At 36.8% G+C, this 15,466-nt stretch overlaps 1 protein-coding gene across 5 annotated transcripts in view; it reads right to left on the minus strand.

Moving 5' to 3' along the window:
* The window catches only part of CNTN5 (contactin 5), a 672,838-nt gene that overhangs the window by 46,708 nt on the left and 610,664 nt on the right, over positions 1-15,466 (minus strand). For all 5 annotated transcript variants that reach the window (XM_069808329.1, XM_069808328.1, XM_069808331.1 and 2 more), the window contains one exon: positions 7,352-7,472. In XM_069808329.1, coding sequence (XP_069664430.1) covers positions 7,352-7,472 — 121 coding nt within the window. The remainder of the gene's footprint in view (positions 1-7,351; positions 7,473-15,466) is intronic.

Genomic DNA, 15,466 nt, shown 5'->3' on the forward strand with positions numbered 1-15,466 from the left:
ACTAGATGTGCTGAAACAATTTTTTACATCATCATTGATGAATACAAAGAAACACAGAAAATTTTCTGCATTTTATTTATTTGACCTTTTTTTGTTCCAGATGGCACTTTTTGTAAGTTAGCACCTCAAATTAAAAAATTGAGTAAACTTGCCTGGCTATTGCATTACTGTAGTTCCTTTGCAAAGAGCTACTTGTATTTTTCTTTGCTATGCAAGCCAAGACTTAGTTACCTTGTAGCGTCAATCTGTTGCTACAGGTTACAGTTTACACTGTTTAGATTGCAGAAAGTTAAACATTGAATAAGCCATTTTGGGACTAGTACCCTTTGCTCCTTTGCAAAACCAGATATCTAGAACAAGTAAGTGGAGCAATGTGAAAGAAAGTTTGGTAATCTGGAGATGAGCTGGTTGCTTCATAGACTTTTGTAAGGCAATGTGTAATGCAGCATCCAGCATCTGAGTAGTTTGCAATCAATGCTACTTACTCTCTTGGGTATAATGTATTGTAAACCAGCTTTGCAAGAGTAATTTACAAATAGGACTTAAGTGATGGAATTTATTTGTCAACTTAAAATTACTGAAACCACTAGTTTATTATGATAAAAAGCTTTCATTTATTAAATAAATATTAAAATACTGGAGACTTGGTACCGTTGATTAGGCATTGAAGCTTTTACAGATGTAAAAAAATCCTTTAACTTCACGACCTTGTATTTCTAACTCAGTCATGATGATCCTAAAAGGAAATCATGCATCATGATGATCCTAAAAAAGAAATGATGCAAGAAAGGGATAACTATGAAAAATAACCTATATTGGTGTTTGTGGTGTCACTATCATTGCTAACAATATAGAGGTTTATATAGGAAAAATCACTCGCTCAGTTCTAAATGTTTGAAACATTGTCCTTATCCACATCAGATAATAACATCATGGCAAATTTTGCAGTGATTCTCTAATCTGCAAGAAACTCCCTGGTCTTCTTGGAAACTGCTGCTGCACTAGGACTATTACTCACCTCAGTGCAGGTGACAGGGATCTCTACTCTTAACAAACTATAGGGAGGCTCACGCTGATCTTTGTGAAAGCATGTTAGACTCCTGTGTGACATTCCCAACTCCCACTATTTTTCTTTGCTGATCTGTACAGATGCTTTTCTAAGCAAACCCTCCAAACTTGCAGAAGAAAAAGCAAGGAATATACAATAACTAGTTTTGATAGGAGTTTTTTTACTCAAGCTTTTACTTGTTGCAGCCTATGGCAAAACAATGCTTTAAATGAGTTCATTAGAAACTGTTTCAAGAGCAAAGGGATACTTCTTTTTTTTTTTTTTTTGCCAGAATTGAATGTAAGAAGTAGCCTTCTGCTCTTAGCTATAAGTTCTGCTGGTGTTCTTCAAAACCTCCCTGTCTATGAGTAACAGATTTTGTACTGATGAATTAAGTAAACACAAAGTGAAAAACATTGTTGACCTTTTTAAATGTAGTTGATTGGACCAACGTAAGGTAATAAAGGTTAAGCCCCTTCACAGTGTCAACCTTTTTTATGACAGAAGTATTTGGTGTTATAAATGTCTCTACAATGAATCATGGTGGAAGCACAGGGTCATGAAGACATCCTTTGAAATGAAAATATGAATGCACAGATTGCTTCAAATTTCTACAGCATAATGGGGAAATAAGAATATAAGCCCTTTTTGGAGGACAGGCTTTAAAAAACAAATTAACTTACCAAGCAGGCATTGTCTTGAGGAAACCTGACACATTGCTGTCTACAAGATCACCTGAGACATCTGTGAGATGCAAGTCTCCTGGCTGGTACCGGGGTGCTTGGTAACCATGTTTGTGATCATATCATTAGTGTCAGAACATGACATGCATATTTATCCTGTATTAGAGCCTTATGCTTTGGTAATCACTTCTTTGTGAAAAATCAGTATAGAGACAGTTCAACTTCTGGTGTACCAGTGATAGATGGAAAACCAGCCAAGCTGAAACATTCTGCTATTCTGCTTCTCTGCTACTTAATATTCACTGAAACTTGAAGATCTGGGTGGATAAATAAAGGCTGGTAGCCAGACAAAGCATGTGATAAGGGAAAACTATTCTTGGGCTGATGTCAAGAACAGTATTGACATTCATAAAAATCATAAATCACTTCTGTTTCTTAAATGGCTGAAGACTTCATGTGCTGGGGAAAACATTTGTTGACTGTATAGCAAATATCTATATTCTCCTGTAAACATCCTTGTTTGCATGGCAAACAGCTATTCTGCACATATTTTCCTCGAGTGAGCAAACAACAGAAGGCATAAATGAAGTGAAATCAGGCAATGACTTGGGTGTCAGGAATGTAAGTCCACAGCTGTGATTTTTGTTGTATTCATTCCCTCCACTAAAATTATTTCTTTGACCATAAGACATACATAATTCCTGTTACGGGATTCCTCTGAAGCGGCACATTTGCGCAGGCCTGGTGCCAGAATAGTTACCACTTAATGTGAAAAGCTGTTTTCTCTTCTGGATGTCCTTGAGCTGTATCAGCCTGCCCTATATGCCTTCTTCTGCTGCTAAGGGCTCTGATGACTGTCTTCCAGAAAATCTTGCAGTGACATTGAAGGCTTTACCACTATCTGCCTCATTGCCCTGCTGGAGGGCAAGTCCAGTGCAGAGGGCGCATGCCTGTTATTTAGCTTTTCCCTTTCCCAATACACACTTCAGTGTATTGCCTTAAGCTGTTGACAATGGTTCCCCTGAGGTCTATGTTCATTTTTGGGGCAGTAGTCAACTAAATGAAAGAAGCAAATATTTGAGTTGCTAGAGATACCCTAAATTGTGCCTTACACGTCAAGCTCTCATTTGTTTGTCTCCTGACTTCTGTGCTCCTGGCTACTCTGCCTCAGAAAGGGGGCTGAACACATCTTGATCCCACTTAATCTGCTGCCTTCAGGGATAGCATGTTCTTGAAGAGAGACAAGTGTGATTCTGAGGCTGGGTCTGAGACAGCTAAAAAGAGATATCCTACCTTGTAGATGACCACTGCAGTTACCGAGCTAAGCTGTAAGCGGTTGGCATCGCCTCTTCTGCCTTAAATCAGTCCTGGCCTTTGAGCTGAATCCTCTCTTTCGTCCTCCCCATATTCAGAGAGTAAAAGACCCCTCTGGGGACTTCCACAGCATTAAGGTGTCTATCTAGAGGGGATGGTGGATCTCAGATGGATGAACGTAAGATCATGACTTATTTATTTAGGTACATAATAATAAGAAAAACTTGTGATGATGAATTGCAGAGAATTTTGTAGAACCATATTTTGGAGAGGAAATGCTTTTGCAAGTTAGGTAGTAGCCTACCGGAATATAAACAGATGATGTCAGGTATGTCAGGACAGTAGACCTCTGAAGGTCACTGTTGACTAGCATGAGACTACTGTAGTACTTCTCATTCACAACCTATTCCAAGATTAAAATGCAAGACACTTAAGTTGGAAAGCTAATGGACTGCCTGACAGGTCCAGCTACCAGCAGAACATCTCCTCCTAATGAAATCCGCATTATTGGTAGCATTAGAAAAATGAAATAGGAAGGGAAAAATAAATAACTTGGGCTGGAAAAAAAGCATTTAAGGAGCAGAGAAATTACTAGGGACCACTAAAGAGTTGTTTCTTACTTTAATATACATAATTTAATCACATTTTCAAAGCACTTAGTAAAGTATTTAGGTTTGTTTTGAATAGTAGGTGCTGATGGGACTTGAATCTTGGTTTTGTCCAAACATGATCTAGAATATCTTCATATATAGTTTTGAAGTGTTCCTGAAAGAGATGCACTACCTAAAAATCATTATGGAAATAATATTAGACATGTATTTCGCGGCAACTTACCTAAAATCAAGAACTGTGAGGTAGTGAATTTGAAAATGGTTTAAAAATGGTTTTAAAAAATCTATAACCCATTGTAGAAAGTTGCAGAATAGCACCTTGCTGCTATCTTGATTTGTTTTGTTGCTTACACACACACTTACATACATACGTAGTAAATTCAGAAATCTTCTTGCACCATAAATTACCTTCTTGTAAGTAGACTCAAAAGAATTGAGATTTACTTGGCACTATTCATTATCTGTTCTTCAGATTGTCTTTCACTGGTGACATTTTTGGAATTTAACTTCTACTGTATAATGCAGAACAAAGAAGAACAAGGGCAAAAATAGTGACAGTTCCCTGGCATATATTCAAGGGATCTTCCAATAGAGCAATTATCAAGAATGGTTTCAAAAAAGATAATTATGGTTTAAGGATACTCCATGCTTTCTTCACAATAAATGATACTGAGACATTGCAATTGCTTGGAAATGCAGTGGTGAACGTCTGTCTGTTGAAGACCAGCGTGTTAGTTATGAGCAATAGGAGTCTGCAAAGAATTTGTTTCTCTTTCCTCCATCTGGAGAGGCTGCAGCAAGGTATAGCTGTCTTCCAAGCCACTTGTATAAAGTTCTGGAAAACTGTCCTTTTACTTAAAAATAATGCACCAGTTGAATACATAATTTGGTATACAATTAGTCATTTTGTTAATAGCAATAATTCTGATATACATGAATATCTAAAGGAAAGAAAATTAGATGATTTAAATTTAATTTATTCTGTATGTCCAATTTATTTCCTGTAGAAATGGTGTAAGCAGAACAATTTTTGGGTAAAAATTGCAACGATATATTTAAAAAAATAGATGAACCTTACAATATAACTAATGATTGAAATGTTGTATGCTGGTATGATATTATCAGCATTCAAGACTGGCATTCTCTGCAGAGGTAAAAGGAGAGAGAGTTAAGGTGAGAACAAGGATGTGCTGGAACTTTGCTTATATTGGTACTTCTAAGAGTTCATAACAAAGCTTCTGCTATCCCAGTTTGGCCATGGGCTGTAACATTTAAAACACAAAGATATTTTGTAATATGCATTAAATGAAATTATTTTACCTAGAAACTATACTGGAAATAAAGTGTAATATAGCTTTGGATTTCAGACTTTACTGCATGGTGGCAATGGGTTTTCTTCATAGATGATGACTTCCTCTGTCAGGTGGAATTCTTCAGAGTTTACTCAAATATTTATTGAAACATCTGTTGCTGCTGGTCTCTTCTCCTAAGCAATGTCCAGTATGTCCAAATGCTAAACCTAAAGAAGTTTGAAAGGTGCTGCAATTTGGGATCATCAGTGTCAAATTGCAGACCACTGAGTGCACTCTATAAACTGAGATAGGGGGAGAAAAAAGAGTTAAAGATACTGAAATGAAAATATAATGCCTGTAACAGTATAAGGAGAAATAGTTTAGATTCTCCTGAATATTTTGGATTTTTGAAATGCTGAAGTCTATAAAGGATAATCATTAACAACTTTGCACTGAATAAGCTTTAAACATTTTCTGCAATACAAAACAAAACCATCCTACATTTTTTGGTGAAAGAAATACTGACACTGTAGGATCTTATTGCCTTCATTTGCATAAGTTTTACAGATATCTTAAGGAAATTAACTACTTCAACAAACCAACCATGTCCTATAATTTCATGAAAACTGAATTTTACATCAGGACAAAAGCAGTCACACAGTATAAAGCATCTTGTGAAAGTGATGCAAACATTTCTTACTGTATCCTATAATTACCCAACTGTAGAAACAAGAAGAGGAGAACGTTGTAAGTGTAAATTCAAATATATTTGAATTTAAATTCCATTATAAAGCAGTCATAGTTTTCGTTTCATCAGCAAGGTGGCATGGTAATGAGACACCCACATGTATACATTCTGATACTGCTTACAATGCCCTTTTTTGTTTTTCATCTCAAACCTCTTCCTCAGAGAAGCATTTATTTTCTACACAGATTAAATAAACTCATTTATATAACCGCTATTCTTAAAAAAATAATTTTGTAGCCTGTCTGCAGTGTCCTGGATAATAGTAAGCTAAAAGATTATTGCCACTAATAAGTTCAATGGCATTAAAGTTGAGATTGCCTTGCCTATCCATAGAGCCTCCAGCTCCTGTCTGAGAGAGGTAAAGGTAACGCATAAGGTCTTGCGTAAGCCACAAGGATGAATCAGATTTCATAAGGCAGCTAAAATGGCATTACATGTCTGTGTCGAAGCAACTGAATACCACCATCCCAATAGTGCCATAGCTCACAGAAATCTGATGGTCCTCAAAGTGACTTTATGGAAATATTTAACAGCTACTTTCATCAAAATGTGAAGAGCCCTGCAGTCAGCCAGAAACATTCTTTATCATTTAAAGCATCTATTTGTCCTGAAAGTGATGGATATGAACATATCAAATCTAAATATGTGGTGCAATGTGGTAGAATAAGTACTCTGAAAGATTATAATCTCTAAATAGATTTGATTTTTTTTATCTGCAGTTTTTCAAATGATAATAAATATCTACCTTGATTTATTCTTTCAAAAAAAAGTATAAACCATAGTAAGGCTACCCAGCTGTGCTACCTAGCAGGCATCCATCTATCTTGACATTGCAGGACCCAGTGGTTGTAATGCCAGTAAGTGGAGTGTAAGTCCTCAAGTCCCATCAGGCACTGAACACACATGTGCATGCACACAGACACAAGTAGTGCAGAAGGCAGAAATACTCTGCTTAACAGAATGCACATATGGTGCTAATGTCCTGCTTTGTTGTAAGCTAGTTGGTGTCCTAGATATAATCTGGGATCCTGCAGGACAATGACTCTATGTTCCTGTGCATAATCAGGACCATTAAATGACAGGTAAAGCAACTCAACAGATTACGGGACTGGGTCTAAAGACGCAGTCAAAATTTGGTGGTGTCAATTCCATGTGTGAAAAACCCCAAATCTCTGTCATATTAGGGGGCTGTTGGTTCACTGTTCATATCTATCATTTTACAAAACACTGCATGGTCCCTCCTCTTTGGAAGTGAATGAATAACCCTAAACCGTTAAACCTGAGAGAATGGCTTGACAGTAAGTTGAAGTGTAAAGCATCACATAAAAAAGCATAGAACTCATCATACCTACCTTACACAGGCCTGTGAATGCTAATTATCTACATTTTAACTGATCTGGATACCTTTTGTGCTATTGCCTCTCTTAAGACTGTAAGTCCATTAACCAACTGTCTGCTGTTTTTCATTGCCATGTCTGCAGGTCAGTTTATGGTAAAAGTGCTTTCAAAGACAGTAGGTTAGTCACAAATGTTTTCAATAGTATAAAATCTGAATAATGCATAGCACAGATGTCCCTGAAGCCTACATATTTTAATTCCCTGGTACAATAGTTTCTGGTGATTGCATTTTCAGGTGGCACCGCGAGCATACTCACCCCTAACAAGCAGCTCTGTCTCATCTGACACGGTGTCCGCTGCGGTCTGAACCCTGCAGCCGTATCTCCCAGCGTGCATCAGGAGGATGTTCCTGATCATTAAATCTGCAGAGGACGCTTGCTGAAACAGGGATGAAGTGCCAGTTTAAAATTCAGTAAATCTGTGTTCAAGGTAGTTCACGAGGGTGTTTTTTACAGTGTGAGAAACTCATGATCGCAGCTTTCATCTTACGACATTTATGTGCCCTAATACCCTTTTTTGAGGATTATCAGAACACTGCATTTATACAATTATTAATAGGGATTAAAGAAGAGGATTTCAGGTTTTTAATAACTTTGACTTTGCCTGAAGCACACTGTGCATATTTGCATGCTCAAAGAAAATGATTCCAAACTAGCACAAAGAAATTCATTAAGGAGATGAACAGAAATATTTTGCATGGAATCCTTGGTATTAAAAAAGTCCTTTTAGAAATGAAGGGCTCTTTCTTCCTCTTCCTCTTCCCTACAATGTAGTGACATTTGGAGTATGTCTCGCTGCTGTAATGAAATTAAGATAACTTGAAAGATAATGTTGATTGATTTTTATTAATATAGAGGACATTAATGCTAAATATGATTGAGGAAATATGAACAGATTCTCATTTTTCCTGTTGAAATCTGTATATATTTAAATCTGAAACATGCAGTCCCTGAATAAGTGTACACAGAGAACCAGTTCTAATTTTTATTTTTTTAGTATTCTAGCCAACAGTAATTACAATGCCCCAAAATTACGAACACAAAAGAGAAAATTGGAAAGTAGAACAGCCTTTTGGAGGATAAATGCCTTTTGCTAAGAATCTCTGTATTATTTCATAAATTCAAAAGGTAATATTAGATTTTGCATGTACAAAATCATTGTTATATCCAAATTTACTGTAGTCAATAAATGTTACTCCATCAGATTTAGTGAGCCCAAGTCCTTAGATATTGTTGATTTAATATAGTCACTACTCAGGGAAAGAACAGGTAAGTGAGAACAAAAGTCACCCTGACCACATGGTGTAGCAATTGCAGTTTACTTTCTCAATTCTGTCTCCTAAAAATGCTTGCAACTTTTTGATGTAATGTAACAATTTTAGCAAATTACTATAAGTATTTTTGTTCCTTTCAAAGCCTTTTTTTTCTCTTAAGAGTCAAATGGAAATAATTTTAACATATTAACCGAGGATAGACAGAATGTCCTGCAAATATCTGTAAATTCCCTTATCATTGCTACTTTGTACCATATGCGAACCTAACATGTTTTTTCAACATTAATGTAGTTTGTTTAACATTATATTCTAGATTACATATAATTAATATTTTTTATTTAATTATATAATGTATAATATAGACTTATTACACTTCAACAATCTATAATATATAATGCATAATTTTAATAATTACACAAAAAGTAACCTATAATTTGCAATATATAATAATATAATATATTGTTGTATTAGATAACCACTATTATATTATCCCACTATTCATTATTATATTATCTCTGTCTATATTATTATTATCTATCTACATATAAAAATATATAAAAGATATTATATCATGTAAAGTACATTTTATCCAATAATATAATATGATATAATGTAATTAATAAAAATAATACAATGTGGTATATAATATATTATATAGTTGTAATATTAAATTATATTTACCATATCTTGTATATTGTATATTACATATTAATAATTGGCTACTATATGGCTAATATAATATATTACAGATTACTCTATATTGTATATTATATACAAGTGCACCTCCTCAGTGTTTCACTTTAAGAAACATTTATTGAGTATAGGCATTTTCCTTCTTAGATTTTATTTACTTTGTTAACCAAGCAAAGATTGACAGTCTTTCCTTGAATGACATGTTCCCTGTGTCATAATATTCCTGTGCAGTCGTTCTAATTTGAGTCATTTTGATCCTGAATGAGTAGAATTGTCCCCTGCATTCAAAATAAAGTCTTCATATGTGTGTACATGTTGATACTTCTCTAGCTGTGCTGGAAATATGTCACTGACTTCCCCTAGATTTGTATTTGCCTGTTTTTTTGGCACACATTTATTCTGTGCTCACGTAGTTGCACTCAGATCTTTATCCTTCTCAATCATTTCAAAGTTATGAGCTCCCACTTTATAACCAGTCGTCGATATGTGCATGACCTTGTGCTTTGAAGTATTAAATTTCTTGTCTGTTCCCATGTGTTATTTTCATCATCTGCTGTATTGGTAATATGTCTAATTTTGTACCATACAATTGTCATTTGCATACTTTTATCTCTCATGCCAAGGTCATTAAAGACAAGATGAAATAGGATTGCTTCCAAGCTCCAATCTTCTATAAATTAGTTTTTTCTTTCTAGGCAGAAGAATTCCTTTTCAGCACATCTTGGCACATCTTCTTCAGCCAATCTTCTCTTCGTTTGCATTTTTGGAACGGAACTTGTAATAATATTCCATGTAGCACCAGGGCAAAATCTTTACCAAAGCATATTCGCATGCAAAGAAGGAAAAGGGAGGTGGGACATCAAGGTTGCCACTGAGATCAAAGTGAATGTGGGCATGATCTATAGCTTAATAACCCTGTAGATCTAAGAGTGTGAATACAATGTGGTGTTTTGCCTTCTGAAGTGGCCTTGTTAATGATGCTGCTGGAGGAAAGATACTCAGACCAGTCAGGCCATAATGCAATTCCGATATTCTTGCTCTGGCATATCAGAAATCACAACACTGGAAAAGAACATCTGAGTACTCTGCAGCTCTAAATGCAAAAGAAGAGCACACGCTCCTACCAGGAGTCAACTACAGGATACAAATTTTTTAAGTTGTCTAGCAGAGCAGCTTTCACCAGCCATTGAAACAGGGGTTGCTCAAGATGATTAGTGGTTCTGGTACAAAGCCTTAGCTATTAGAAAGATAAGACCAGAATCAGTCCACACTTGTCATCTCTTGAGGGTAATTTACATTTAATGTCTGTTTTGTTGTTAAGTGGGAGGAAAAGCATAATGGATAGCAACTGTCTGGTTTCATTGCTCAGGAGCTGTTAAAAATCTTGGCTGTCACTCTAACTTCCAGAGGGTTCATGACTGTGTGAATCCAAATATTCTTATCAGGAGAAATATATGTATTTCATCTGCACACCTGTGTGACTGGGCAGACAAGCAGCAATTGAAAGAATCATTGCTGTAAGTGGAGAGCAGTGCAGCACAATAGATCCCCATGAAACACTTAGATTTATTACAGCATAACAGGATGTGCAGCCAGCATTGCTTAGGTTGTGTGAGTGGAAAGAAATTAAACTCATTGTGTTTAATACGGATGGATATATGCTCAGACATTAGATTCTTGATCATGGGAAATAATGAGACATTTTAGCTTCCATTTAGATAAGTAGGAACTATGTTTGACCGGGACCTCTAAAAAATACCACATTATTTTCTTTTCAGTAGTATTTATAAAGTCTTTATGAATATTACAGACTCTTCCAAGTCTTGGAAGACAGATTATTTTGTTGATCAGTTTATCCTGTAATGAGAGCTTCAAGACCACAACAGGGCCTGGGTGAGTTAAACTGATGTGCTGGCCTTCCAAATCTTAACAAAATCTCCACACCATGTGGCATTCCTCAGGGATCAGTATTGGGACTGGTGCTGTTCAACATCTTTGTTGGTGACATGGACAGTGGGATTGAATGCACCTTCAGCAAGTTTGCCAACGACACCAAGCTGTGTAGTGTGGTCAACATGCTTGAAGGCAGGGATGCCATCCAGAGGGACGTTGAAAGGCTTGAGAAGTGGCCCTGTGCAAAACTCATGAAGCTCAACAAGGCCAAGTGCAAGGTCCTACACATTGGTCAGGGCAATCCCAAGCACAAATACAGGCTGGGTGATGAGTGGATTGAGAGCAGCCCTGAGGAGAAGGACATGGGAGTGTTGGCTGATAAGAAACTCAGCATGACCCAGCAATGTGCGTTTGCAGCCCCGAAATCCAACTGTATCCTGGGCTGCATCAAAAGAAGCGTGACCAGCAGGTCGAGGGAGGTGATTCTCCCCCTCTACTCCACTCTCATGAGACCCCACCTGGAGTACTGTGTTCAGCTCTGGGCCCCCAACATAAGAAGGCCATGGACCTGTTGGAGTGAGTCCAGAGGAGGGTCATGAAGATGATCAGAGGGCTGGAACACCTCTCCTATGAGGACAGGCTGAGAGAGTTGGGATTGTCCAGCCTGGAGAAAAGAAGGCTCCAAGGAGACCTTCTAGCAGCCTTCCAGTCCCTAAAGGGGGCCTACAAGAAAGCTGGAGAGGGACTTTTTACACGGGCATATAGTGATAGGACAAGGAGTAATGGCTTTAAATTGAAAGAGGGTAGATTTAGATTAGATGTAAGGAGGAAATTCTTCGCTGTGAGGGTGGTGAGGCACTGGAACTGGTTGCCCAGAGAAGTTGTGGATGCCCGATCCCTGGCAGTGTTCAAGGACAGGTTGGATGGGGCTTTGAGCAACCTGGTCCAGTGGAAGGTGTCCCTGCCCATGGCAGGGGGTTGGAACTAGATGATCTTTAAGGTCCTTTCCAACCCAAACCATTCTATGATTCTGTGATTCTGTGATTCTATGATTCTACGATTCTACGTCATTGCAGCTGCTGCTGAAATTTGAGCAATTACAATCCAGTTAAAAAAAACCCTGCTAGGTGGAAATGTAGCAGAAGCTCCATTAAAAAAAATATCTAAGGTTAGGAACTTTGTCTTCTGCTTTATGTCTTCTCTCAGTAGAAAAAACCATAATGCTTCAGCAAAAGCAGAGACATACCCTCCCCTTTGGGGAAGACAAAAACTGGGTGACAGGGATGCAAACAGTGTTGAAAGATCTCTCATTTGCAGTAAGATGAGTTAGAACAGCCTGGCGTATGAGCAACCATGTGGTCCCAATATTATTGAAAGCTGAAATTAGTGGAGTTTAAATGTCTTTGTCTACATCTAAATTTCAACGTTTCAATACGTTTTTAAAAGCTGCTTTTTATTCCACTGATTTTGTGCTCTTCTGTGACAGGGCATATTTTGCAATAAGTGCACTATTTCAAAGTAACATTTTATTAGAAAAATCTATATTCCTTGGTGTTCTGAATATCATATATTACCCACTTAGCCAAGTATCAAAAGTATTTATATTTGTTCAATAGAAACTTCTACTGTGTGGAATATATCTTGTACTTGACCAAGCTAAGGCTTAAAAAAAAAAAAAAAAAAGACCAAAACAGATAGGTTTAACAGCCAGCTTCTAATGATTTTAAGAAAAGCTAAATGTAACCTTAAAGGCCGGCATCAGCTATAGACCTACTGTAACACTGAACACATTCCTGGTCTTCATTAAGCAGTGAATAAATAATGATACAGCTATCAATGCTATCTGTCATGACTAATAGCTCTCTCTAGGACAACAAATTATTGTATAATTCATATTATGCTCCCAAGTATCCCATTCATCAAGTTCTGGGCAGCTCCAGTGCTGAGTACTGTGTCAATCTATTGTTCTCTCCGCTGCAGCGTGGCATGTTATCCGAGGGCATAGTTGTGTCTGTAATGTATCTAATTATCTTTACCTATAAGGTATTGCTTGAAGTAATTTTTCACAAGAATTGGTGCCACCTATACATAACATTTGATTTTGATATGGAGATAATTCCCCAAACTCAAAAAGGCTCCAAGGAGCATGTAATATGCATACTTTGCTCCATAAGAATCAGCTTGTTTGTTTTAGTTTTTGCACTGATTGCACTAATACTAGGGATCTGTAGAGGAGAAAAGAAAAGCCAACTTGCAAAGAACTTACTGTTGGTGAATTAATACCTCTTCAGCCTTCCCACATCCCCACAGAGAGGAAGTTGTGTGTGGATTTTTTCCTTTCCATTTCATAACTCCTAAGAGGTTGTGAGATGCTTTGCAATAAAATAACTTTTACATGTAGTTCTTCAAGTGAAGAGAATTACACTTATTCTTCCTGTGAAAGCCAGTTCATTATCTTGAGCCAGTTGCTAGGAAACCTCCCTGTTAATCTGTCCATTCATTTGCTGAGCTTTTATCTCTAAACCAAGGTGGTTCATTCAGTATCCAACCTTTTCTTTGGAAGGTTTTGCACAAGAACAATCTATAATCTGCCTGCACTTGAAATGGAGCTCACAGTTACACCACAGAGCACTTTTTTAACATCTAGTAAGTCTCTTGTTTACTTCCCCCTACCTCTTCCATGGAAGAATTAAACCTTGGTTTGATTATTACACAGTTTATCAAATATGTTCAAACTACCGAGTCATATGCGGACAATATATATGAAACCTAGGAACCTTAAATCATTCTTTTGTCATTATATCAATGCTAACTTTCATTTAATCTGTTTCTAATGCTGCTCATTTTCCACATTGATCATCATACTTCCCTTCCACACTCTAACTGCAGTTCTGTGAACGTAGCTCTGATTTATCTTGGAAAGAGGGATAAAAAGGCAAGGAAGTTCAAAATACTGGGTAGTCAATAGAGATGATGTGGCGACTTGCAGATCTCAGCTTCTGCACCACAAAGGCCTGGGGTCTAGAAAGGCTGCTTATTATTGTACTCAGGATTCAGGTTGGGAGCTCAGCCTGGGCAACATGCAGTGAAAATTGTCTCTATGCTTGGGAAAAATATGTCTAAAAAGGGTAGTGTGACTATTATAAATGTTCATGATTCAACAAAAGCTTAAATCAATGGGAAAAAAAGAGTTAGCAAACACTGACTGCTATTGCAGGAAAACTTTTATGATGAAAGCCTCAGGGGTGTTTGATTCATTTTTTTTACTATGACTACAGGGGGTTACTGAGGCTTGCTGGCTGTCATCTAAATCTCTTGACAGTGAGAGGTGAAGATACTTTCCTACAAAGTGGTTTCTATACAGAAATGCTTGGGAGGTACAAAAATCTTGAAAAGTACCTAAACATTTTTTAAGGTCATATTCTGTATAAACTGAGAACAATAAAACAATGGTCTATAATTAAATGGGACTGAGATTTGATCCTAAACAAGAATGACCTGGGTTGTTAATGTTATCTTATTCAGTTTAAATAATTATTTAAAATATATGGGTGTGTTTACAGATGACACACATGAGGTGAATTCCTAACTCATACATTGTTTGATTTAATGAAATAACCTTTATTAATGAAATTCAGTCAGATTAAACTGAAAATGATTTCACAGTTGAATCTTGATTGTTTGACATACTTGATGAGCAATGGAGTTTATTTTTTGTGAATTTATCTGAAGCAAACTAATGATCTTACAGAATAACCTCATGGCACTGTTAGCTTTATACCATCAACAGTAAGTGAAAAATAGCAATACAATAAAGTTCTTTTAAATTATGCTGACAAATTATATGTGCATTACGACAGATTGTTGGCTTCAAGCCAACTTCTGTTCATAATACATTTAGGACAATTTAAGTGCCATTTCATGCAAATTCTCAGGTTTGAGCACATCAACCACTTGCCTGTTTACTGCTTATGATGTTTACAAATTGCAAATATTTATTCTGTTAAAAAGCAGCAGATTTCTCAGTTGATACAGTGATAATGGAAAATTAAGTTCAAAGTTCTGTCTGTTAATCATCTAAGCACATTTGGAACAAAGAGGATGAAATTGTTGTTATTGGTTTTGTTGTGATTAATGGTTCGTGGTACTATAATAACTGTAGTATAGTAGTATCCAGGCTGGTGCAGGTTGACTGAGAGATACCTGGTAACACACAAATTAAGTTACATTTTCCTCATCTATAGGAATTAAAAAAGATGGGTTTCAGGTTTGAGGATCCATAAGAATTATCCAGGGGAGGTGTGGACACTTTCAGTGGCATTATTTTTGATCAATTTGCATAGACAAAGCAAGAATAATGAAAACAGTTGTTTTGGGTGAGCGTTGGTGGTTGGGAGCAGATGCCAGAGAGCATTGGGGTGTTGGGAGTGGATAGGGAGGACTTTAAAGTGCAGCTTGAGTTGCTGCAAGTGAGTTTGATTCATTTTATTGAGAGAAGGCAGAGGAAGAGATA

Source organism: Haliaeetus albicilla, chromosome 20 (assembly GCF_947461875.1).
Source record: "Haliaeetus albicilla chromosome 20, bHalAlb1.1, whole genome shotgun sequence".
Lineage (NCBI taxonomy): Eukaryota > Metazoa > Chordata > Aves > Accipitriformes > Accipitridae > Haliaeetus > Haliaeetus albicilla.